Raw genomic sequence first — 26,895 nt, 5'->3', positions numbered from 1 at the left:
TAAAACTTAGTTACAGTGCAAGGCCACAAAAAAAATTTAAAAAAAAATCAGTAGATAGAAAATATCACTAAATACTAAGTATCTGCAGAAGATAAAAATAATACTTCTATCTAAAAATAAAAACAATTTTATCAACGATTTTTAAAAAAAATGTAGAAAATAAGGAGGGCAGATGGAAAAGAGTGAGAACTTATACTAGATTAAAGGGAATGTTGACCTATAAAAACATTCTGACCGGTCACGAAGAAGCTTCCATGGAACGCTCTGGAATTAAAGGGGGTTGTTCAAGATTAGAAAAAGAGGTCTAGTTTTATCCATAAAAAACATCTCTCTCGTCTATGGGTCGTGTCTGTACCAATTAAGTGTATGAAACTAAGCAGCAAAAGAAGACGTGGCTGTTTCTGGAAAATTGCTTTTTTTCTAGTCCTGGACAATCCTTTTAAATTTGGATGATCATAACAGTCCCATAAATTTCAATAGGAGAGCAAAAAGAGTTGATTAGAGATATCAAAATCTTTTCTGAGTAAAGTAGCTTCACCCCCCTAAAGTGCAATACCTGCTACTTCCCAGGAAATGTCTGAGACTACGAGCCAAAATGGCATGTAAAAAAAAAAAAAGCATGATCATGCCCACCTTCACAAGCAAAATTTTATAGATTGTTGTTCAAAAGCATCTAAAATTAAAAATGAAGCAATTTTACAAATAGTCTTTGTTAAAAATACCATTTTGTATCTGCAGCTCCGATGCAGACCTTTGTGTTTTCATGGTTACAGACTACAAATAAGCCTTGTGTAGTCCTGATATCATATGTTACTTACTACGGGTATGTGTATATATATCAGGATCAGGCCTAGTTCACACGACCGTATGGCTTTTATTGTTTTTTGCGGTCCGTTTTTCACGGATCTGTTGTTCCGTTTTTGAATTCCGTTGTGTTTCCGTTTCGTTTTTCCGTATGGCATATACAGTACACAGTAATTACATAGAAAAAATTGGGCTGGCCATAACATTTTCAATAGATGGTTCAGAAAAAACGGAACGGAAACGGAAGACATACGGATGCATTTCCGTATGTGTTCCGTTTTTTTTGCGGACCCATTGACTTGAATGGAGCCACGACCCGTGATTTACGGCCAAATATAAGACAAGCTCTATCTTTCAACGGAACGGAAAAATGGAAACGGAATGCATACGGAACACATTCCTTTTTTTTTGCGGAACCATTGAAATTAATGGTTCCGTATACGGAACACAAAAAAACGGCCCGTACACTCGCAAAAAAAAAACGTTCGTGTGAACTAGGCCTCAGACTACACAGGTTGTAGTCTGTGACCATGGAGACACACAAGTCTGCATTAAAGCTGTAGACACAAAATGGCAGAACATTTTTTATTAAAATTTGCAAAGTTACAACATTTTTATTTTTTTATTTTAGATGCATCATAGGACTGTGAAGGTGGACATATGCTCATATCGAAAAGAAAATAGAAGTGGCAGGTTATAGAATTTTGCCCATATGGATGGGATATGTACATGGATTTCTATGGACAAATCCTACATCTATAAATGAGTAGTGTGTAGATTGCAGACCACCACGGCACAGGTCCCCACGACCATTGGAGGATCAGCTACATGGCAGCTTTGGCCGTAGTTGTTACATGACCAAACCTGGAGCGATATCAATGGGCGCTGAAGCTACAACACTACAGCTTAATGCCCCCCCAAAAAAAAATCATGCTTTGGACGTGCAAGTCTTCCCTTTATCTGAGCCATTTTTTGGAGGAATTCACATAATTAGGATTAATGCGTTGATTTCTGAAATAAAAGCAAAAACAGTAAAACAGTGACTGGACAACACTGGGCCTGTTGGCCTTCAGAAAATTCAGGTAAATGGTCCCAATTTTGGGACCCCTTATCTCCTCTTATTCTCTAAAGTAGACAGCCATCGGCGGCCCATGTCCAAGCAAGAATACATAGAAAACCATTCAACTCCGGTATCCAGCCATTTGTGATTTCTCGACCATAAACAGTTGATTGGCCCCGCAGCAGTACAGCCACCCCACCACCTATACCCCGAGTGATCAGGTTATGGCAGGGGCCCTGCAAATCTCTAGCTTTACCACATCCTGCAGTCTCGTCATTATCAATTAACACAAACTAGAGCTACACAGTGCAAACTGTGAAGAAAAACAAAACAAAAAAAAACATTTTGCAATTTGGAAGCCGATATAGCCAACGGCCGGTCAAGCCAAATCTAAAGGCACAACCTAATAACACTGATCTATGGACTAGAATGTGGACCTGTACACGATTAAACTTCCCAATGGGGCTAGTGTTACTTGGATCTATCTTCATGACAGGACTTCTAAGACTGAAGCCTATGCGATCATCACCAGTAATCTGCCTTCCTGTGTATTACATATTCTTAGGGTAAATGTAGTGTTACATGGCGCCCATTAGAATGAGTAGCCAATAGTGTTGAGCGTTGTGTTCGGCGTACAAGGTTCGAGATATCTAAGAATTCCGTTATGGATTCCGCTACCATGGACTATAACCTATGGTCCGTAGTAGCTTCCTGGACAGTTAGAAATCCTGCAATAAACCTGACACACGGAGAACACAATTTCAAGGTTGCAAAAATTTTCCCAAATGTAAAATGTGGACCACTTGAGTCTACAAGCTAGAAATAAAAAAACAAAACAAAACCTGAATCTAATGCAAAATGACCTCTACAAAGCAAAAGCGTTCACATTCCCTGCCAAGGTTCTGAACACACAAGGTATGCAAGATTCCTACAGATCCGGATGGATCCCACTGACTTATATATCGGGGTGTGTAAAGTTTGTCGGGGTCCTTAAATTCTTGACAGCAGACTAAGGGCTCATGCACACGACCGTATGCATTTTGCGGTCCGCAAAAAACACGGATGACATCCGTGTGCATTCCGTATTTTGCGGAACGGAACAGCTGGACACTAATAGAACAGTCCTATCCTTGTCCATAATGCAGACAATAGGACATGTTCTATTTTTTTGCGGAACGGAAATGCAGACATACAAAAAACTTTGGTCCGCAAAAAAAAAAAACCCGGAACGGACACGTAAAGAAAATACGTTTGTGTGCATGAGCCCTAAGTGTATGCTCATCAAAAATACTGATGCTCCAGCAGAATCCGTATAACGCAAGTGTGAATAGAGCCTAGTACAAAATAAATTCCCTAAAAATAAGTAGTGTCCTCACTAAAAGTAAAAAAACAAAAAAAAAAAAAACAATACACAATACATTCATAAACCTCCTGACAAAGCAGGAAGTGCGGATACATTTTCACAGAAAAAAAAAAAAAAAAAAATGCAAAAAGATGAGAAAATCTTGTAGAAAAAAAAAAAAAAAATTCACAATTTTGGATTGACAGCTACATACAACATCACATTAAGAAGACAGCCACTTTCTTGAAGACCTGAATGTAGTTTGAACCCTTTTTTATAGGGGTTAATTAGTGGTTCTAACCCTTCTAGAAACATGTGACCATCTGAAATTTTGATCTGGACGTAACAGGTTTGAAATAAAAAAAATATAATAAAAAAAAATCCAGTCCCGGCCATCCAAGATTATTTCTACTCTATTGAAATTCTTGTTTCCAGGTGGCTGATCATTCGGAAATCATCAAACCACCATCTTGTTTGTCCCTTCAAATCTTTTTTTTGTGCAATAATAAAATATATAAATTTCTATTTTATTACTACACACGCAGTTCCAGCACATAGACAATCCCACCATGGGTCCATCATTACTCCATACACGAAGAAGACTGGACCATGGATGTGATTGGACCACATAGTGCATGGTTCTACCAGGATATTGTGTCAACCACCAGATTTAACAGTCCAGCAACACCAATTATAAGAACCATGGACTCCTGGAAGCTTGACGTGACAATATATACTCAACGGTCATCACCAAGAATGACTGATGTGCACATTGGCTTCCACTTAGCCATTAAAGTCATGGAACCACACCATGCGGCATCGGACTGCCATAGCCAATACTAGCCTGGTGGCTTTTCTCATGAAGGGACATATGCAGCATATACACAAGTTAAAATTTTTGCACATTCTCCATGACCTGGTAAATCCCTTAAAATCAGTCTTTTGCCCTTTAAGAGAATGAACCAATGATTGCATTGATACTAATGCCGTAAGAAAAGAAGACCGCATTCTACTCCCCAAGTCAATGGATGCCAGCTATGAAGGTCTTCATTAATGAGCAGCTGGAGGGGCATGCAAGGTGTTGCCGTAGGATATTGGGCTACTTGCGCTCATTCATCTTGCTTGGCTTGAAACAGTGAAGATATTGACCAGCCAACGTGGGTTGGTCTGAGAGAGTCTTTATTGTCCGCTGGAGGGATCAGGAAATGTCTGGAGTTCACAGAGCAAGGGCTACCAAAAGAAGCATTTTCACTTCCAATAGACGAAGGAGAACCTGGAGAATCAGGGGTCCAGGTATCGATTTGTCCCTGAGGTCTGTAACCTGAAGATGCCGCAAGGTCATCTTCTGTAGAAGCCTGGTTGTCCATGTTCACAACACCAATAGGCAACTGCATTTGTGGTTTATATCCGGCGCCATCCAGTAAGTCGACATCTGGTTCATCTTCTGAACTGGCCTGCGGCTGGTACATGGACTGGACGTCTATATACACCACAGATGGTGAGGCAGACCCATTCAGCATTGGGTTGGAAGTATCTTCATGAGTGGTGGCCTGGGTATATATAATACCAGCGTGATTATCCTCCCCAGTCTCTGAGCCGTCCTCCAGAATCTGATCACAGTCTTCCAATGGGGAACTAAGCTCTGTGTCTAGGATTTTTGGAAATGGTTCTACCACTTCGACACTGCTGGGGGTGCACCGGTTCATCTCCAGAGTCTTTATGGCTTTGCTCCCCTAAAAAAAAAAAGATAAGTTAGAAATTTCTGTATTGCTTTTGGAAAATATATACCGTATATAATATATATATTTTTGAATTAACCAACAGGTTAAATTTCCCCCTCCCGCAATGACATTGGGGAAAAACAAAAATAGCACTTATTCGCTACCACAAAGATCGTTTTTCTTGGAAGAAGCAGAGCACAAATTCCATAGAATTACTTAACAAAAGCAGCTGTCACATATTAATGATTTTCTATGGCGCTCCAGCTGAGGACATCCTGTTTTAGTTAGTAGTGTAATGTTAGTTACCTTGTATTCCTAACCCTAAGGGCTTTACCAGTGACCATATCTTTCTCTGTGTCACCATAAGTATGGGGGATACCAAGTAAACCATTTTGCCACTTGCTATTTACACACTACATAGACTTTGCTCGGAAGTGGAGACGGGTATTGGAAGCTTATAATGTATCTTCTAGGTTACGGGGTGGACTTCTATGGAAAGGATGATTATGATGGTCAATTCTGATCACAATACCTCAGAGACGTTCTTCGGGAACTGCAGAGCTTTACTGTCTCCTGGATTTGGGATATCAGGATAGAAGGTTTTTTTGATCCTAGAAGAAAAGAGAATACTATTATTATAACAAAAAATAAAATAAAAATTTGATGAGAGACAGAGCCGTTGCCAACGAGCAGCACTCAGAGGCATGGGGTAGTCATTATATCATCAGAATGACTGTCCATGTCAATGGACAGCATGTAATACCACATTTTCCCTGCAGCAACCACATAGGGGTGGGTTCTAATAGTTGGACCTGTGGCGATCAGTCAATCGTTGGCTCGGCATCCTTTCAAAAAGAGGCTGTCGAGAGGAGACAACCCCATTAAGTTGAGGTTGCTGTATGCAGTAAAGCAAATCTCTGACAATATGGAATTTGATTTGAGGATCTTCACATCCCGGCCATCTCCTTAACCCCGGCAGCAGACTGCTCACTGGCTTCCATATTGAGACACGTGCACACGATGACGTCATGCACTGCGTGTGATGCTTTTGTACACACGACCACCTGTTTCTTCTGCAGGATAACATGTATGTCCTCCATGTAATACATGGATGGTCCAAGAGACTCTGACCTGATGGGATAGGACCCCGAGCCATAGAAGGAGAGAGGGGGACAGGGGAAGCCTAGATTGTACCACCCCTTTAAAGGGAACCGGTCACATTGAACATGGTGTTTGAGCTGCAGGCAGCAGGTTATAGAGCAGGAGGAGCTGAATATATAGTTTTATGTGACAATAATAAGTATAACTTGTAATTTATTTTCTTAAATTCCTGCTTATTCTGGGCTTTGAAGTTAAGGACCTTCGGCTCCACAACATGCTGCCTGTAGATTGTATTTTCATGGCGACAGGTTCCCAGCTAAATAACACGAGCAGCAGTGACACAACTTCCTATGACCTGGGTCTTTACTTTCCAACTTGCAGTCTCGTGAATCACAATCGCAGGAAGTCACGCTATTAATAAATGTCTGCATAAAAATTTAAGAACATTTTTGGGAAAGTCTCCAAATGCATGCTGTGCAAGTGTCTCACATGGAAACAAATTAAACAGACGTCTGTTAAAAAAAAAAATATATATATATAATTTCTAAGGCTTTATATTAGACCAGCAGACGTTTATTATAACGTGAAGATTTTGTGAATCGAGCAACCAAAAATGTGCTTATTACATAGAGCGAGGATAGTTTGTACTTTCATTCGTTAATCGTTCGCTACAAAGTCGTCACTGTAGATCACATGTGAGGATGATGGAAATATGCTTGCTCATGAAGGTAGGCTTCTGGTGGAACGCCTCTATGTGATCTGTAAGCGAGTAGACGACTCCATATTATACGAACCAGGAAAGATAAATTTTTTTTTAGCAAGATGAAAGATCACGATCTAGAGATTCCTCACTTGTCGTTTAATCGGTCATACTTATTACATCTCGCGAGGCTCGTTCAATTACGTTCGTGGTAACGACATTCGGTAAAGGCTTCATTGAGTTGAGCTGAAACTTTGCACCGGCATGGGTTTACTATTTTTTGGAGTGCTGCCCCTTTTTCTTGGTCTATTACGGTATTTTAAGCTGGCTGTGTGCTATTGACGGATCTTACAAGGACTTTATTCTTATTATTGCTTGTTTGAATACCCAGGACGGTTCGGCATGAAAGCCTCCAACACATGACGGCTGGGGCAATAAGGCGGCATAAAGACTGCAATAATCGCATTACGACATTGTATCCAGTGATCCTCATTGTGGTTGCATTGCAACATGAGACCTGAAACACTGCTGCATTTTCAGTTGCGGGTCACATGTGACTTCACCATTACAGACCATACTGGGAGTGCGACTGACTGGCCTGTTCTGTGATGTGGCAGTTTCTTTTAAAGCTCTAAGTTAGGGCCCATTCACATGGCCGCAATGGGGCTTTCCGCATCCGTAGTTCCATTCCGTGGCATCCGCGTTTCGCAGATCCACAAAACACTACGGTCGTCGGGACGAGGCCTTAGTCATAAGACAGCAAGTCACACACTGGAATAAAAGCCCTGGAGTGGAGAACTGGTCCTGGCACATAAAGTACATCTCAATAAAGTAAAATGCCATCGAAATCGTCATTTATTTCAGTAATTCAATTAAAAAAATGAAGCTCATATGCTCTATAGATCCATTACACACAGAGGGATCTATTCCAAGCAATTATTTCTTTTAATTTTGATGATTATGGCTTACAGCTAATGAAAACCCAAAAGTCAGGATCTCAGAAATTTAGAATATTGTGAAAAAGTTGAATCTTCTAGACTCATGGTGTGACAGTCTAATCAGCTAATCGACACAAAACACCTGCAAAGATTTCCTAAGCCTTTAAATGGTCCCTGGTTCAGTCGGTTACACAATCGTGGGGAAGACTGCTGACTTGACAGTTGTCCAGAAGACAGTCATTGACAGTGATGGCCACAAAAGGTCATTGCTAAAGAAGCTGGCTATTCACAGAGTGCTGTATCTAAGCATATTAATGAGAAGTTGAGTGGAAGGAAAAAGGGTGGTAGAAAAAGGGTGCACAAGCAACAGGAATGACCGCAGCCTTGAAAGGATTGTCAAGAAAAGGCCATTCAAGAATTTGGGGGAGATTCACAAGGAGTGGACTGCGGCAGGAGTCAGTGCTTCAAGAGCCACCACACAGACGTATACAGGACATGGGCTACAATTCCTTGTGTCAAGCCACTCATAACCCACAGACAATGTCAGAAGCGTCTTACTGGGACTAAGGAGAAAAAGGACTGGACTGGTGCTCAGTGCTCCTTAGTTGGAAATCAAGGTCCCGGAGTCTGGAGGAAGAGTGGAGAGGCCACAATCCAAGCTGCTTGAGGTCCATGTGAAGTCTCCACAGTCAGTGATGGTTTGTGGAGCCATGTATTCTGCTGGTGTTGGTCCACTGTGTTATATCAAGTCCAAACTCAGCGCAGCCGTCTATCAGAGCACTTCATGCTTATGTCGGCTGACAAGCTTTATGGAGATGCCGATTTCATTTTCCAGCAGGACTTGGCACCTGCCCACACTGTCAAAAGTACCAATACCTGGTGTAATAACCACGGTATCACTGTTCTTGATTAGACAGCAAACCAGCCTGACCTAAACCCCACAGAGAATCTACCAGACCCAACAATACAAAGCAACATGGGCGTCCACAACACCTCAGCAGTGCCACAGGCTGATCGTCTCCATGCCACATTGCCTCACTGATGCAGTAATTCATACAAAAGGAGCCTGGCTAAATATTGAGAGCATATACTTTTCAGTACGCCAACATTTACGTATTAAAAATGATATATTTTAATTGGTTTTAGAAAACTAGATTATAGGAGATCCTGACTCTTCGGTTTTCATTAGCTGTAAGCCATAATCATCAACATTAAAAGAAATAAACACTTAAAGTAGATCCCTCGGTGTGTAATGGATCTATACAATATATGAGCTTCACTTTTTAAACTGAATTACTGAAATAAATTAAGCTTTCGATGATATTCTAAATTATTGAGACACACCTGTATGATTACAAGATCGAGCCTTGGACCCAGTTTAATACAGATTTTTTTAATGACGACCCCCTTTATAGGAACAGTAAATCTACAAGTTAATGATACAAGTAAGGATACTTTCACACTAGCGTTTTTCTTTTCCGGCATAGAGTTCTGTCCTAGGGGCTCTATACCGGAAAAGAACTGATCAGTTTTATCCTAATGCATTCTGAATGGAGAGTAATCCGTTCAGGATGTCTTCAGTTCAGTCTTTTCAGGACGGAGATAATACAGCAGCATGCTGCGGTTTTATCTCTGGCCAAAAAAAAACTGAACACTTGCCTGAATGCCAGATTTGTTTTTTTTTTTCATAGGAATGTATTAGTGTCGGATCCGGAATTCAAATTGCCGCATTGACGGATCTGGTATTCCGGATCCGTTTTGCCTGATGACACCGGAAAAACAGATCCAGTATTGCAATGCATTTTTATAACGGATCAGTTTTTCTGATTGATCAGTCAAAAAAAATGACATGCGTTTGCATACAGTTTGCCTGATCAGGCAACGGAACTGCCTGCCGAGATCATATTTCCCCCACTGTTTTGTCAATCTGTAGAATTCTGCAAGAGTCTTGTAAAAATGAGGAGGATGAGGAGGAGGAGGAGGAGGAGGAGGAGCTGAACAATCTGGGAGGAGGAGGAGGAGGCTAAGATTCTGGGACAGATTTCTTTAAATGTTTCTCAATTTTTAATATGAAAAAATGTGATCAAAGGAAATGAGGAAGAGCTGGGAATTGTAACTTTTTTTTATTTATTTTTTTTACTTTTTCTAAGTCATTTCCCTTAAGCTCTTTAACTTCTATCGGCACAAGACAAATCTCTCCAAAGGCCAGTTTTACTCACCATTCTCTTTTCTGGTAACATATGGCACTGGTCACAATGCCAAGTACGACCGCGACCACAATTGGAATTAGGATGGCGAGTATTAGACCGACAGCTTAGAAAAAAATAAAATAAAATACAAATAAAATATAATGTTAGAGGCAGAGAATGGTATCTTTTATGTCACTCAGTTCCCAGTTCACACACCCAGGAATACAAAGCTAGCTAGGATAAAACAAAAAAACCTGTATCCCTACATACTCTAAATCTGACTAAAAAAACATGAGCTTCACCCAACCTAGAAAAATTGGAATGCTGCTACAATCGAAGATAGTCCAGTGGTGATATGGAAGCCACTTCTCTATCAGAGGTGTCTTGCACAAGAAGATGACAGCATTACAAATGGCCCATGGGGGTCCCGTTACAGGTTTTACACTGGGCCCCAGAAGCCTCACTTACCATTGTCATTTGTCAAAACAGAGAAGGACTTGATGGGGCCCATCCCTCCTTTGGTATAGGCTTGTAACCCCAGGGTATAACTTGTCCCGCTCTGCAGGTCATCGATCTTTAATGCCCGCACTGCTGGGTCAGTGATGTTCTTAATTTTTGTTTCTGTGTTACGAACTATAAAGGTAAAAACACAAAAATGCAATGCAACGTCAAATACTGAGGAACGTATGCCAACTTATGCCGGGCTTCAATACTTTATTGCAAATTAAAGGAGCACACTGAGGGGGCAGGAGCGTCTTCTAAGGATTGGTAGGAGACCATCTGTTAGACTCCATGTTCGGTAAGTGATTGCTTCTCCCTCGCTGCCCATACTATACCTGGCAGCTTGTGGTCTGACTTAACCCCAAATTATCCCTTCACAGCAGCCCCTGAAACGGCTCAGAGTTGTATCTTCCGCATAGTTTTTGTGAAGTTTCCGGAGCGTTCTTGGGTAGAAGGGAGTAGGGCTTCAATGTCCCAGGATTTGGGATGCAGAACTTGCATAAATAAATGAAGAAACTTTTATCAATTACCCATATCCGGGAACCTTGCGAAGGACGAGTCATTTTGCTGTTTCATGACGTAGAACAGGTAGCCCTGCAGGAAGCCGCGCTGGTTTTCTTCAGAAATGGCCTCCCATTTCACCAGGATGGACCTGGACGTCGTCTCCTGAACGGTGAAATTCGGAGCCACTAAAGGAGCTGTAGAAATAGATTGTTTTTAGTACTAAATAAAAAATGTATACACACACAAAAACATTGATTTTATAAAAATAAAAATAAATCTCATAGACCCATATCAGTTGAAATTGAGAAAATTTACCATTTCATGAAAAAAATTCATCTCATTTAGAACTTGATGGATCTAAAAAAAAAGTTGGGACAGGACAGTGTCTACCATCGTGTAGCATCCCCTCTTAACAACGTCTATAAAGTGAAGAGACCAATATCTGGAGTTTTGGGAAACAATTGTTGTCCCTTGTCTTGATGTAGGATTCTAGCTGCTTATCAGTCCTGGGTCCTGGATGTTTTCGGTTCAGGATGCCCCAAATGTTTTCTGTTGGTGAAAGGTTTGGACTGCAGGCAGCCAGTTCAGTCCCCGGACTCTTCTTTTGTGAAGCCATGCTGTTGTGGTAGATGTAGTATGTGGTTTAGCATTGTCTTTCAGAAATATGCAAGGCCTTCCCTGAAAGAGACATTGTCTGGATGGGAGCATATGATGTTCTAAAAACCTCTAGAAACTGTACAGCATTGATAGTGCCTTTCCAGATGTGTAACCTGCCCACTTCATAGGCAACCAAATACCATCAGAGATGCAGGCTTTTGAACTGTGCACTGATGGACGGTCCCTCTCCTCTCGAGTCCACAGGACACTGCGTCCTTGGTTTTGAAAAATAATTTCAAATTTTGATTCACCTTACAAGAGACCAGTTTTTGCATCAATCCATTTTCATTGAGCTTTGGCCTAGAGAAGACGGCAACGTTTCTGGATCATGTTGACCCATGGATTCTTCTTTGCATGACACAGTTTTAAAATCCTTCTGAGACCTTTCCTCTCTAACATTCTCTTTGTATACCCAGTCATGTGGGCAAATTGCTCCCCCAGCTGTTTTTTTTTTTTTTTAATTAGTACCAATTACTTTTCCAGCCTTTCGTTGCCCCTGTCCCAAATTGTTTGAGATGCCGTGCTGCCATCGAGTTCTAAAGGAGTTCATTTTTTTTTCATGATCTATGATATGTGATCTATGATCTACTTTAAATAACATATGGGTCTATAGGATTTGCAAATTATTGTCTTCTGGTATTACATTTACATTTTATACAGTGCCCCAACTTTTTTGGAACTAGGGTTGTACATTCATTTCGATCATTGCTACTTGGTTGCCACGACGCGATATTTGTTTGGTTTTTGGACCATGAAAACTTTCTTGCTGCATCCATACTTTGTGTTGAAAGCAAAGAAAAAAAACATTCATCTCTATAACGGGGGGTCCTAAAGCTGTGGCTCTTCTGCCATTGAAAAAAACCACAACCCTCACCATGCCCTGACAGCTGCAGGCTGTAATGGCAGGTGAGAACCATGTTGGGGACCACTGCAGTGTAGTGTCTTCTGACGTCACTCACCTAGTTCCTCAGCATACACGACCATCTCCTTCAGTAACTGGTGGTCGTCGTTCTTGCAGCCGTACAGGGATACATTGTATCTCAGCCCAGCCTGGAAATGTTCTGAGGATACAGAGAAACCGCAAGTTACATTATATTGATTACTTCACCTGGAATTCTAGGATGCAAGAAGGCCACAGGGCAGCAACATCTTACTTAAAAGGGAAATTTTTGCCGGGGATTGTTCCCTACTGTGGTGAGGATAGGGCAACAAAGAAAAAAAAAAATTGCTCAACAAATTCTGTCCTGAATCTCCCTTGATTTGCCGGCATACCAAGTAACAGTGGTGGGATACCTGCAGGTGGTAAAGCGGGGGGCTCATGCACCCAACCGTATGTGTTTTACGGCCTGCAAAATCGGTATCCCGGCCGTGTGTATGCTGCCATCTTCTTTTTCACTTCAATAGAAATGTTTTATTTTTGCCAAAACAAAAGTAGGACATGTTCTATTTTTTTGGCAGGAGCCGCTGAACAGACGTGTGGATGCGGACAGCACACGGTGTGCTGTCCAGATCTTTTGCGGCCCCACTAAAAATGTTTCTGGAAGGAAGGAGCCATGTTATCCATACATCTGACCAGTCTCTGACCTCAGCAGAGATCTGGGGACATTGAGTGGACTAAATGCGTCACGCTCTGTTGTGCTCTTCTTACTTGAGCCGATGAAGCCGCTTGCTGCATTTGAGGAAAACCTTCTCCACATGGGCGATGAGTCTAGACGGTGAAAGGATGGGGTCCATTTTACCAAATATCCACAGGAGGCATTCGGGTTTGGACTCCAGGTCACGTTGATGCCATTACCTTCCCCCTCAAGATTCTCTACATTGACATCTATAGGGAGGGGGGGAAAAAAGTGTTAAATAGACTGGCCCAAATATGAGGCAGTAATAAGCCCCACTCACAACTTGTAATAAACGCTTCCTTTCAGGCAAAATTGCATTAACCTGCCCTGTTGAGGCCAGGTACATGGGACGTACTGCAGTCACTGGTGATAATTACATGTAAGAAATGCAAGCTCTGCCTGCTCTGTCAGGCTGCTGTGTATACGCACAAGCCCACCACGAGCTCAGTGCATGGAGATTTTCATTGATCTGCAGCAACTAAAAACATCAGGGAGATTAACATCGCGGAATACCATCAGAAATAAGTGGACTCCCAGTGGCTATATTTACCCAGTTATTTTGGAGCTCTGCAAATATCCCTAACACCAAATGTTGCTGTATACAGATTAACGCCTTCCTGCCAGCCGCACGGAAACTAATAATCTAATGGTCCCGTCTCGCGCTCCTGCGAGCCGACCCCGACACATAACCAGGTGACCTGGAACTGAAACAGGGCCACAATGTATCGGCTTTTTAATATAGTTGCAATAACAGGCTTGACCTATGGTTAACGGTGGCGCTGTTTAAGGGGGAAAAAAAAAATTGTAATCTACTCTCACGTGTTCCATTATTGGACCGGTATGGTAAAATAGCCGTGTTAATAGATCCTTTAAGCTAAACACAAATAATTTTATGCATATCTGCTACAAAGAGAAGCAGGACAGGATACTGGACAGATCATTCTTCCGACGCAGTCCCCAGTCTCGAGACGCTCACCACTTGACAGCAGCACAGTCGTTATCCTGGACGGCGGTGAAAATCCAGCAGAATTGATGGCTGTCACTTTAATTTCATAATCCTGATCATCGCTGCTGTTCAGATATATACTCGTCCTGTTGAGGTTGGCAAGCAGTGATCTCTCCTGGGACAAGCCAGCACCAGTCAGGGGTCGCCACGTCACTTTATAGGAGATCACATTCCCATTAGCTTCTCTGACTGTTAAGTGCTGGAAGAGATAATCAGACAGGTTACTATAGACTAAGCCGGCGCTATATAACATCTATTGTAGCACCTCTATATCTACCCGCTGGGGGTGAGTATTCATGCGTACCCGCAGCACCTCTGCCACCAGAAAGGAAAATGGAATCCAGGACCTTCATGGGTATTGTGCATTTTCAGGTAAGAAACCTTCTAATATCCTTTATGTTTTGTCATGCTTTACGTAGATCCAATTAACCCTTTTTAAAAAGGTGCAGTCATTTTATATTTTATATGTTATGACTAAGGATGAGGGAATCGACTTTGGATGAAACATCCGAAGTCGATTCGCATAAAACTTCATTCCAATACTGTACGGAGCAGGAGCTCCGTACAGTATTAGAATATATTGGCTCCGATGAGCCGAAGTTATTGTTTCGCGAAGTCTTGCGAAACTTCGGGTAATAACTTCATAAATGAATTTGTACTGTAAAAAAAAAAAAAAAAAAAAACATTTCTTGAAATCGGGTTCGGTTCCAATAGAGTTCGGGAAATGGTTTTTTAAAGTACAAATAAATTTATGAAGTTCTAACCCAAAGTCTCGCAAGACTTCGAGAAGCAATAACTTCGGCTCATCAGAGCCAATACATTCTAATACTGTACGGAGCTCCAGGTCCGTACAGTATTGGAACTAAGTTTTATGCGAATCGACTTTGGATGTTTCATCCGAAGTCGATTCGCTCATCACTAGTTATCACGTTTCCTTTTTGTATTTTTATGTTTTGTCAAAAACTAAAAGACCTTTATGAATTATTTTACTATAATCCATTGCTCTCTCCCTCTATGTACGGCCTTTCTGCCTGCCAGGCACCTCACAGAATCGGGGGTCCTTTATGCCCACCTTCCCAGCAACCCATCAGTGGCCCATGCAATTGCCACCAGTAGGGAGCACCCAGCTCTCTGACATGCCATGGTCCCATTGACGGCAGCAGAGTTACCCCCCATCCACCCCGTTATTTAAGGACATCTCCTTTTCGTTAGAGCCACCCCCCACTGTTAACGTGGGGGAGGGCATTACAAAAAGGGTTGTAGAACTGGTATCAGGGTAAAAATGAAATCATGTATGGAAAGACTGGATGTCGCAAAGCAGGACCCCCTCCAGACAACATGTAGATACCATAATAGCCATGAATATATGATGGCTGCAACACATACCGGACTAAGGATCTGGCACACACACTACATAAATTATCCTAATAAACGGGTTATTCTGTCATGATGACGGCCTACCTTCCAGTACACTTTTATTTCACGCCCTTTTGGGGTCTGGACGACTTCTCTCCAAATATCCAGCTTTCTCGAAGGAGCTGCGGAAGGAAAAATAAAAATCAGGTTATATTGTTATATCTGTTCTCTCCTCCAATATACTTTCTGCCTCAATTCCTTGCAGTTTTCAAGATCTCAGTTTGCTGTCATTCAGTAGAAACCTCTAGTCCTGGTCATGTAATAGTCACACAGGTGCACAGCTCATTACACTGCAGTTGTCAGAGCTATGTGTTGTCACGAGTTGTATGCCTGCGTGTCCTAGATGATTAGCGTACTGGATGAGAGCAAGCAGAGGTATTGGAAACCTAAAGGAATTGATACAATAAGTATATTTAGAGGCTATCACTTTTTATTATACAAAGAAAAACTATTTGCTGAAACCGGAATATCCTTTTAATTGGGACTTGCCAAGGAATTTCCAGCCAAGCCATCGTTGGTTCCTTCACCATTCAATAGAGAACATCATCATCCCCTAGTGAAATGGTGCTTTAGATTGCAAGATGTTGACATGGGATCAGCGGAGGACCCATCATGGCCGCCCATGCATGTAATAAGCCAATACAGGACCAGACTATACAGACCAGGCCCTTCCGGTACGCAGAAATGACATACCTGCAGCTGACGTGTTGTGACTGTTCCTGCTGCTCCAATCACTCCACTTCCAAAAACGATCAGAAGACGCGCATCGAACCCGAAAGACATAGACATGAAACGGGTGCAGCCGGTCTATGACGCAGTGATACTGGGCATCCTTTAACCCACTGAAGCTAACATTGCGCTGTGTAAGAGATATTACATTAAAATCAGCTAGGCTGCACATTTGAATGCAAAGGTCACAGGTCTATTTGCCCTATTTCCCAGGCCGCCCTCCTGCGGTCTCTCCCTTCTGCTAAGATATTTGCTCCTCGAAATATAAACCTCAAAAGTGCTTTGTGCCGCCTGTGAGCATTTTCCTTTTTAGATTGTGTTTTATTCATAAATCTTTAGTAGAACAGAGGCAGTAATTCACCAATTCCCATTGTATATACTAGAAAAGAAGCGGGGAAGAGGAGGGGTATGCAGCTGCAGGTTCTCTAACTCCTAAAGGGAGTCTGTCAGCAGTTTTTGTTTGCTGCGGAGAGCAATACAAAACATAATAAAAATCTGCCCATTAGTAAAAGGAGTAGTGTAAATATGAAGTTCTATTCTGCTCCTGCAAGAGTCTTGGAGGCGGAGAGTCACTGTGAGGTGCTCTCTACACTGAGCTAATTCAGAGCCCCCCCCCTGTCCGCTCTGAGTGACAGCTTTAACCTCCAACCAGGAGACCACTGCAACTTTCTCGGAGAGCAGAGGGGAGGGGCTGTGAAACAGTTCAATACAGAGAGCATTTCAGATTGAGGCTCCGCCTCCTGTGCACTTGCAAGAACAGAACCTAGCAGAATAAATGTTCATACTCCCACTACTCCTGATGAGAAAAGCTCCAAAAAAGGTATGTTTGTCCTGCTCTCCCCAGCCAATACCTAGTGCTATTAGCAGTTTAGCATGGTCAAAACTACTGACAGACTCTCTATAAAACAGCATGCAGTGAAAGGAGGTGGAGCAGAAACAAGGAGACTAAGGGATGTATGAGAAACTGGAATTTGTATTACAGTAAGGGTAAAAATCACACCGGTAAGATCAGACCAGTAAGACAACCCAAAATCTGCACCACATCTACAGCTGATTGTAGGTACAGTAATGGAAGTCCCAATTATAAGGTACCTGGGACACCAGTGCAGATATAACCGGATGTTGTGGTCTTTGGTGCTGTGAAACCCAGTGTACCAGGAAAAAACCCTGGGAACCTGACAAGTTACTTTACAGCACGGAGGTAAATATCTGCCTCATCATCCTCTCTACTCTGCTTGTCAGGGATTAGTCAGATAATGAACACAGATTAATATGATCTATGAATGATGAATATCTGTAGGAATGGAATTCATGAGGAGACATGAAGTACAGTGAGGACGAACAGGACAGACTGTGGAGATGTGGGGCTGTCATCCTCTCTGTACTTCATGTCTCCTCATGAACTCCATCCCCACAGAGATTCAGCTGTATTCAGTATCATAATCCCCGACGATTAGAGCAGAGAGGAGGATGAGGCAGCACTTTAGTTCAGTGTTGCGAACCAACTTGTCCTGCTGTGTGATTAGGACTTTGTGACAAAATCTGCGGCATATATACGCCAAAAAGTGGCATATATTTGGTTATAAATGACCTCCTATATGTATTTGGCATCGCTGTACTAATAGGACGGCGGCCATTTTATTTCTCCTAATGATTGCTCAAAAAATGAAACAAGCCATTATAACTGGTGAAAGGTATTTGGAAATATATTTTTAATAAACTAATATAGAAGTATTTTAAATTTCCTTAATTCCCGGATAACCCCTTTAATAACCAGAATCGGTCCTTACCGTCTCCACCTCGCCGTGGACGGGCTTAATTTCAACTTCACATAATAGATTAATGGATGTATACGTTCCAGGCATCAACCAGGAGAGGTAAACTTCGGTAGGGCTTGAGCCACGGAATATAATATTTTCAATAGGCAGTGGATGAACTGAAAAAATAAAAATAAAAATAAAAATCAGGCCTATTGTAGGAAAAAACAAACAAAAAAAAAAAAAAAAAAACACAATCTAAAATTTTCCTGAAGGAAAAGAATATTCAAGCTTTTTCCAATCCTCATATAACGCATGATACAGAGAGGATACATTGAAATGCAGGGCCAAAGTCTTGGCCTTATAACACTTCCAGAAACAGCGCCACACCTGTCTCTGGGTTGTGCGTGGTACTGCAGCTCTTTTCCACTCATGTGAATAGGACTGAGCTGCAATAAGACACACAAACCTGTGGACAGCTGTGCTGCTGTTTTTGGAAGATAACTTTGGCACTGCATTTCCTTTAAAGTTGTACCTGCAGAGCAGCGCTCCCAGCAAGCGTCTCTGTACAGGGCTCTATCCACTGAGCAGACAAGAACAGTTAACTGATGTTGTGGCTCCTTAGAGGGGAATTACAGTCTCCGATATTGATCACCTAGGGAGCGACGGCCATACTTACTTCTTTCAGTGACATTAATGGCCAGAGAGGCGTTGGCTGTTCCCAATGGATTCCCAGCGAGGAGCAAGAATTCGTGAAGCTCCTGTTCCTTCTTTATGTCGTAGCTGCAGTTGAATTCATCCAGATCTTCTTTGTATCCAGAACATGAAGTGTTAATTCCTGAGAACCTGAAATTGCAATTAGTGATCGCCTCATTATCAGACAACAGAGTGCGCCCCCCCACCACACACACACACAAAGATGCATTATGGGAAAACCAAATGCTACTACGGACCCAGGGGCTGCAGCCCAGGCGAAGTCGCGGGAGGACTGTCCCCCACTCCGCAATGGGATTTTCCATTGTGCATTTTTACCTATTTGCACTGTGAACCGTGGCTGTTACCTTTCATACAGCGTGTACTTTGTCCCGCGCTCGCCATACAGTCCAGTGCTCCGGCCTGCCTTCCAGGTACAGTTGATCACCTTGAGGTGGCGCGCTTCACAGCTGAGTCCTTGGGGCTTGTCCGGAGGATCTACGAGATATGAAGCCATCATTACTACACCAGATCCTCTGAATGAACTAAAGATGAACGCAGATTCTGCAAAAACGTCTCAAATCCTTGTAGGTTTTTCGCCACCATACAAAAGTGGTTTCATTAACAACTCCCTAGTGAAAGCCAATACGCCTTTTTACAGCAGTCACTAAGGGGCCTTAGGCTAGGCCGCCGCCTAGTGCAAGCACTGCATGGGTTTCCCTTGCAGAGCATGACCGCCGAGCTCCTGCTCCAACGGCCCGGACTGGCAGAAACGCTGATCTGGGCCATTTAAGCACCTAAATGCCACAGTCAAAAGGTACCGTGGCATCTAAGCGTTTCAGAGGGAGGGAGCTACCTCTATTAGGCATTGGCACCCATGCAAATGAGACTGCAGAGTGCAGCGTGGCAGCCAAGGGCCTAATAAAGCCCCCCCCCCGGGTTTCCCTAAATGTATCCCTATCCAGCTGCATCTGAAGAAAATAAAGCCAGAAGCTGTTGTTTTTTATTGTTAAAAAAATAAATAAATAGCGATTTAAAAAAAAGTTACGTACACCAGAATTATACCAATGAAAAAGCACAAAAATCAAGCCCTCACAGCTCCATAAAAAAAATTAAAAAAAATATACTGGGGTAATTTTTTAAGACTGGAAGGGGAAGAAGTCGCAGATTTTGCCACAAGACACCTTTGTGACAAAATGTTCGCATGGCTGTAATTATACAGACCCAGAGAATAAAATCAGTTTTATTTATGCTGAAAAATGAACAAAGCCAAATTTAGAACGGAAAAACTCAGTGGCAGTACTGCTGTCCCCCCCCCCTCTATAAAGAGTTAATAAAAGTTAATCAGTAAGTTATGTGCACCCCAAAATGGCGCCATTAAAGGCGACATCTTGCCATGCAAAATACAGGCGCTCATATGGTTGCATTGATGGAAAAATACAAAAGTTATAGCTCTTAGAAGGAGACTATAAATTTTTTTTTTTGCTGAATCATTCATTTCTATGGGTTCGCAAAAAACGGGAGTTACTCCGTGTACATTCCGTTTCTGTATGTCCGTTCCGCAAAAAAATAAAGAGAAAGAACATATCCTAGGATAGGACTGTTCATTCATTGTCAATGGGGACAAAACGTAACTGAACAGAACGGAGCGCTCCAAAATGCATTCCGTTCTCATACCGGAGAAGAGCAGCATGCTGCGGTTATCATTCCGTCATGGGATGCGGAGCAAGATGGATCCATCATGACCCACAGTGCAAGTCAATGGGGACGAATCTGTTTCTGACACAATAGAAAACAGTTCCGTCCCCAGTTGACTTTCAGTGGAGTTCATGACGGATCCGTCTTGCCTATGTTAAAGATAATACAACCGGATCCGTTCATAACAGATGCAGACGGTTGAATTATCAGTAACGGAAGCCATTTTTTGCTGGTGTAAAATTTGCCTAAAATTTGTAAGTTTAAAAAACAAAGCGCTATAATTTAAAAAAAAGTTTCCTTAAACTTAAAAAAAAAATAAAAAAAAATACGTACACATTCATAAACAGCCCTATAGATCACGTAAAAAGCTAGCCTTTTCACGCCTGGTCACAGGGTCAAAAATCAAGAGCCTTCCCTTTAATGACCTGGTTTGAAACGGAGAAACAATCTTTGTTTGGAAAACAGCCATTTTCTTCCATGAGACATGATCAGGGAAACCACAGTAAAAAAATTTTTTTACGTGTTTTTACATTTTTATCACCTTAGCATACTTTCACACTAGCGTTTTTCTTTTCCGGCGCCGAGTTCCGTCCTAGGGGCTCAATACCGGAAAAGAACTGATCAGTTTTAACCTCATGCATTCTGAATGGAGAGCAATCCGTTCAGGATGCATCAGGATCAGTGATGGTCAGTTCGCAGTGTTCGCCAGCGAACACATGCGGGCTGCCATCTTTAGTAAGGTTAGACTCGCCCATCCAGCGATGCACAGGTAAGCCCTTACCTGTGCCGCGAGCCGGTCTGAAATCAAATGCGGTCACCGGGAGCAGGAAGTTCCGAGAACAGCCGCCGGGGGCCTTCATCGGGCTGTTCTCAGAACTGCCTGCTCCCGGTGACCGCATTTGATTTCAAACCGGCTCGCGGTACAGGCACAGGTAAGGGCTTACCTGTGCATCGCCGGACGGGTGAGTCTAATGGCAGCCCGCATGTGTTCGCTGCCGAACACTGCGAACTGACCATCACTGATCAGGATGTCTTCAGTTCAGTCACTGAACAGCGTTTTGGACGGAGGAAATACCGCAGCATGCTGCGGTATTATCTCCATCCAAAATTCCAGATCAGTTGCCGGAATGCCGGATACGGCATTAATTTACATCGAAATGTATTAGTGTCGGATCCGGCATTAAAATTAAAAATACTGCAATGCCGGTAAAAATGTGAAAAAAAATATATATAACTGATCCGTTTCTCCAGATGACATCCGGAGAGACTGATCCGTTCTTGCAATGCATTTTTAAGATGGATCCGCATCCGGATCCGTCTACAAATGCTGTCCGATTGCATGCAGATTGCTGGATCACTCTGCCCCAAGTGTGAAAGTACACTAGCGACGCAGAACAAACAATTAAGGCTACTTTCACACCTGCGTTAGGAGCGGATCCGTCTGGTATCTGCACAGACGGATCCGCTCCTATAATGCAAACGCTTGCATCCGTTCAGAACGGATCCGTTTGCATAACCATGAACAAAAAAAAAAAAAAAAAAAAATTTTTTTTATTTTTTTTGGTCATGATGATGCAAACGGATCCGTTTTGACTTTACATTGAAAGTCAATGGGGGACGGATCCGTTTGAAAATTGAGCCATACTGTGTCATCTTCAAACGGATCCGTCCCCATTGACTTCCATTATAAGTCTGGACGGATCCGTTCGCCTCCGCACGGCCAGGCGGGCACCCGAACGCTGCAAGCAGCGTTCAGGTGTCCGCTCACTGAGCGGAGCGGAGGCTGAGCGCTGGCAGGCGGATGCATTCTCAGTGGATCCGCCTCCATTGAGAATGCATCAGGGCTGGACGGCTGCGTTCGGGACCGCTCGTGAGCCCCTTCAAACGGAGCTCACGAGCGGACACCTGAACGCAGGTGTGAAAGTAGCCTAAGGCTCATCTACTTACTTCCGACAAATACGACAGTCCCGGCAGGCTCCAGGTCATCGTGGACGTCACAGAAGATATTGTCTCCGCTGGGTTCAGACATCTGTAGATTCGTCAATCGGATCCCGCGGCTGCTGTTTCCCAGCTCTACTAGCGGACACTTATCAGACTTGAACGTAATGGATTGTATTGGTTTTCCGCTTATGACTCGACAGCAGAAGTTCACATCTGAGCCGACAGGAACGACGATATCTTGAGGAAAGACCCAGTTTTCACTAATGTTAACTGCAACAGATAGAGCAAGGACAGAGATGGTCAGCACCAACCCTGGTCAAGTAGGCAGGATTTTACCACTTCTGATACGAGCAGTTCTACTTTACAGCATTCCTTCCGGATCCGCACTTCCGTTAGGCAAAAAAATAGAACATGTCCTATTCTTGTCCGCAACTGCGGACAAGAAAATGCATTTTCTATGAGAGTGCTGGCTATGTGTGGTCCGCAAAATACGGAATGCACATTGCCGGTGTCCGCGTTTTGCGGATCCGCAAAACATATACGGACGTGTGAATGGACCCTTAAAGTGTACTTGTCTTTTCAGAATAAGCTGCGATGTGTGCATATATGAGTGATAACACTATATCAGACCATTATGACTTATCTGGCATCTTTAGCAGTTTTCCCCTCTGCAGGCTCCATCTCTTATTCTCAGTTGTCTCTGAGCTGGTAGGTGACGACTAGCTGTATTGATGTCTCCCCATAGACAGTACATAGAGACAGGAGATTCTGCTTCCTAACTCTCACTCAGAAGCACAATATAGAACATTATGGCGAAGTACAGAGCAGTATAGATGTGAATAAAGCACTTGGGGTTAGATATTACACTTAGGGCTCATTCAGACAGCTGTATGCTGTCCGCAAAAATGCGGATCCGTTTTTTTGCGGCTTAGATGCTGACCCATTCACTTCTATGGGGCCCTTTTCTTTCATTCCACAGCTCCGCAAAACAAAGAATGAAACATGTCCTATACTTATCAGTGAAAATAAGGACATGGCCCCATTGAAGTATAAGGGGCTGCAAAAAAACTGATGCCTCCCCCCATCCAATGACTTCTGCGAAATGATGTCATCTGATCCCTCAGTTTGCAGACAGCCCCTCTTGATCCAATAAGATGGATTTCTCACGCATTTTAGAGAGAAAGTTAGGTGAGAAAAGGTGGGAACAGCTAATAACTAAAGAAGTCTATGGGTGCCGCTTCATTTTAGGAGATTCATGCACATCCTTTAGATGATTACCGCTGATTGTTTTGGTGGCACTCCAGTCGCTCATCCTTATTTCACCATCGTAGTGCTCTTCATGGACAAAGCATCGGACCCTCACTGAGTGCGATGAGCAATTTAAAGGGAAATCAGACGTCCAATTCCAGTGGAACACCTTGACCGGAGTATCCCAATACACCACCACCGTCTCCTATGTACAGAAAAGAAAGTCTGTAGAACGCAGGTGGAGAATTCAGCACAAGTGGACATAACAGATATGATAGAAGCTTCTCAGATAAGTGAAAATTATATTCCAAGAGGAAAACTGAATGGGTTTGGACAAATACAAATACTAAGTAAGAATGGCCTGGTGGTCAGAGCTGGTGGAGGGGTCTATGGCAGCACCTCTGGGGGTCTAGGATAGAGTTACTGTTTATATTTGATTTCCTCATAGAATAGGGTTATGCCCTTCTTACTTGCCAGACTAGGGCAGAAGGTGGTTTAACATTTAATTACCTGGTGGTCTAGGGTAGTAGAAGGCCTTAACATGTACTGGTCTTGGGAGTAGTAGAAGGGGCGAAAGAGGTATTCAACCACATTAAAAACACTGCCCAATGGCACACAAATGGTTAAAAAATAAAATAAACCAACTTATACGCCACTGGTCAAGCCCAGCATAGTTAGGGGCCATTCAGACGGCTGTAGTGCTCTGTGGATCCGCAAAACACGGGTACCGGCCGCGTGCATTCCGCAATTTGCGGACCGCACATGCCCGCAACCATAATAGAATATGCCTATTCTTGGCCACCATCCACGGAGCCGTGGAACGGAACCACAGATGCAGACAGCACATGTTGTGCTGTCCACATCTTTTGCGGCCCCATTGAAATGAATGGGTCCGCACCCGTTCTACAAAATTGTGGAACGGATGCAGAGTCATTCATTCGGCCGTCTGAATGAGCCCTAAGAGTGAGAGTACCCCTAGAGAGACGGTATGCACCCCCTGAGGTACACATACGAGAACTTAGGGCCAAGGTTTTATTAAGTGGTGATATTTTGTTCCTCGATGATGCACAGTTATAGTGAAGTTAAAGGGAATCTGTCACCAGCGACCTCCCTATCCAACTATCTGCTCAGACACATCGCTGTCATTCACCGAATTAAAACAGTTTTTCTTTTGCTGATTTGAGGCTTTGTTCCAAAGTTATGATAATTTTTCTAAAATGTACAAATTAGGCCTTTTGTGCAATGAGGGCGTCACCATTGCTTTTGTTGCACTCAAGCTCTGCTCCTTTCTGTGGCCAGCCCCTCCTTCACTGCTTTGATTGACAAGGTCAGGCAGTGGCAATTTAGCAATGGAGCAGCAGGTCACATAAAGGAGTAGAGCTTGGGAGCAACAAGAGCAAAACAAATGTAAAAAAGTATACTAGAAAAAGTATCATGACTTAGGAAGGAGCCCAAGATCAAGAAAAGAACAACAGTGTTTTAATCAGCTGAACCGCAGCTATGTATCTATGCAAACAGTTGGACAGGGAGGTCGCTGGTGACAAATCCTCTTTAATGCCTGGTGGTCTGGGGGGAAGGGGTTGGGAATATTTTGTTTCTTACTAGTATAGTATAAAATACGGGTTAACACTGAGTGGTCTAGTGGTTTAATCACCTCTCCAGGCTCTTCTCAGGAAGCGGAAATCTGTCCACACAACAAGTTTTCCCCCCACAACCTCTCCTTAAAAAAAAAAACGAGCGCTGAGCGGGGCAGAGGCAGCTTTACGGAAGATGAGAGGGCGCGGGCTCTGAGAAGAGCAGGGGCAGAGGAGAGGGCGCGGGCTCTGAGAAGAGCAGGGGCAGAGGAGAGGGCGCGGGCTCTGAGAAGAGCAGGGGCAGAGGAGAGGGCGCGGGCTCTGAGAAGAGCAGGGGCAGAGGAGAGGGCGCGGGCTCTGAGAAGAGCAGGGGCAGAGGAGAGGGCGCGGGCTCTGAGAAGAGCAGGGGCAGAGGAGAGGGCGCGGGCTCTGAGAAGAGCAGGGGCAGAGGAGAGGGCGCGGGCTCTGAGAAGAGCAGGGGCAGAGGAGAGGGCGCGGGCTCTGAGAAGAGCAGGGGCAGTGGAGAGGGCGCGGGCTCTGAGAAGAGCAGGGGCAGAGGAGAGGGCGCGGGCTCTGAGAAGAGCAGGGGCAGAGGAGAGGGCGCGGGCTCTGAGAAGAGCAGGGGCAGAGGAGAGGGCGCGGGCTCTGAGAAGAGCAGGGGCAGAGGAGAGGGCGCGGGCTCTGAGAAAAGCAGGGGCAGAGGAGAGGGCGCGGGCTCTGAGAAGAGCAGGGGCAGAGGAGAGGGCGCGGGCTCTGAGAAGAGCAGGGGCAGAGGAGAGGGCGCGGGCTCTGAGAAGAGCAGGGGCAGAGGAGAGGGCGCGGGCTCTGAGAAGAGCAGGGGCAGAGGAGAGGGCGCGGGCTCTGAGAAGAGCAGGGGCAGAGAAAAGGGCGCGGGCTCTGAGAAGAGCAGGGGCAGAGGAGAGGGCGCGGGCTCTGAGAAGAGCAGGGGCAGAGGAGAGGGCGCGGGCTCTGAGAAGAGCAGGGGCAGAGGAGAGGGCGCGGGCTCTGAGAAGAGCAGGGGCAGAGGAGAGGGCGCGGGCTCTGAGAAGAGCAGGGGCAGAGGAGAGGGCGCGGGCTCTGAGAAGAGCAGGGGCAGAGGAGAGGGCGCGGGCTCTGAGAAGAGCAGGGGCAGAGGAGAGGGCGCGGGCTCTGAGAAGAGCAGGGGCAGAGGAGAGGGCGCGGGCTCTGAGAAGAGCAGGGGCAGAGGAGAGGGCGCGGGCTCTGAGAAGAGCAGGGGCAGAGGAGAGGGCGCGGGCTCTGAGAAGAGCAGGGGCAGAGGAGAGGGCGCGGGCTCTGAGAAGAGCAGGGGCAGAGGAGAGGGCGCGGGCTCTGAGAAGAGCAGGGGCAGAGGAGAGGGCGCGGGCTCTGAGAAGAGCAGGGGCAGAGGAGAGGGCGCGGGCTCTGAGAAGAGCAGGGGCAGAGGAGAGGGCGCGGGCTCTGAGAAGAGCAGGGGCAGAGGAGAGGGCGCGGGCTCTGAGAAGAGCAGGGGCAGAGGAGAGGGCGCGGGCTCTGAGAAGAGCAGGGGCAGAGGAGAGGGCGCGGGCTCTGAGAAGAGCAGGGGCAGAGGAGAGGGCGCCGCTCAGAGAAGAGCAGGGGCAGAGGAGAGGGCGCAGCTCAGAGAAGAGCAGGGGCAGAGGAGAGGGCGCAGCTCAGAGAAGAGCAGGAGCAGAGGAGAGGGCGCAGCTCAGAGAAGAGCAGGG

General features: G+C 44.3%; 1 protein-coding gene and 1 long non-coding RNA gene across 4 annotated transcripts in view; one reads left to right on the top strand and one right to left on the bottom strand.

Moving 5' to 3' along the window:
• Positions 1-1,844: 1,844 nt before the first annotated feature.
• Positions 1,845-15,771, top strand: LOC120992170. The gene is made up of 3 exons (XR_005776934.1): positions 1,845-2,487; positions 10,699-10,704; positions 15,761-15,771. It is a non-coding gene; the product is annotated as an uncharacterized LOC120992170 (long non-coding RNA).
• LIFR (LIF receptor subunit alpha) overlaps positions 3,215-26,895 on the bottom strand; it is a 72,110-nt gene continuing 48,429 nt past the window's right edge. The window contains exons 4-18 of one of the 3 annotated variants that reach the window (XM_040420955.1): positions 23,652-23,826; positions 22,380-22,643; positions 19,103-19,232; positions 18,721-18,887; positions 18,075-18,220; positions 16,249-16,414; positions 15,601-15,677; positions 14,110-14,338; positions 13,166-13,342; positions 12,477-12,578; positions 10,887-11,054; positions 10,324-10,488; positions 9,886-9,979; positions 5,460-5,538; positions 3,215-4,939 (exon numbers count right to left, since the gene is read on the bottom strand). In XM_040420955.1, the coding sequence (XP_040276889.1) occupies positions 4,316-4,939; positions 5,460-5,538; positions 9,886-9,979; positions 10,324-10,488; positions 10,887-11,054; positions 12,477-12,578; positions 13,166-13,342; positions 14,110-14,338; positions 15,601-15,677; positions 16,249-16,414; positions 18,075-18,220; positions 18,721-18,887; positions 19,103-19,232; positions 22,380-22,643; positions 23,652-23,826 (2,763 nt within the window). In that variant the 3' untranslated portion in view covers positions 3,215-4,315. The remainder of the gene's footprint in view (positions 4,940-5,459; positions 5,539-9,885; positions 9,980-10,323; positions 10,489-10,886; positions 11,055-12,476; positions 12,579-13,165; positions 13,343-14,109; positions 14,339-15,600; positions 15,678-16,248; positions 16,415-18,074; positions 18,221-18,720; positions 18,888-19,102; positions 19,233-22,379; positions 22,644-23,651; positions 23,827-26,895) is intronic. The other 2 variants (XM_040420953.1, XM_040420952.1) reach the window with 2 other exon arrangements.

This window comes from Bufo bufo, chromosome 2 (assembly GCF_905171765.1).
Source record: "Bufo bufo chromosome 2, aBufBuf1.1, whole genome shotgun sequence".
NCBI lineage: Eukaryota > Metazoa > Chordata > Amphibia > Anura > Bufonidae > Bufo > Bufo bufo.
Note: the sequence above shows the minus strand (reverse complement) of the source record. Positions and strands in the feature narration are given on the sequence as shown.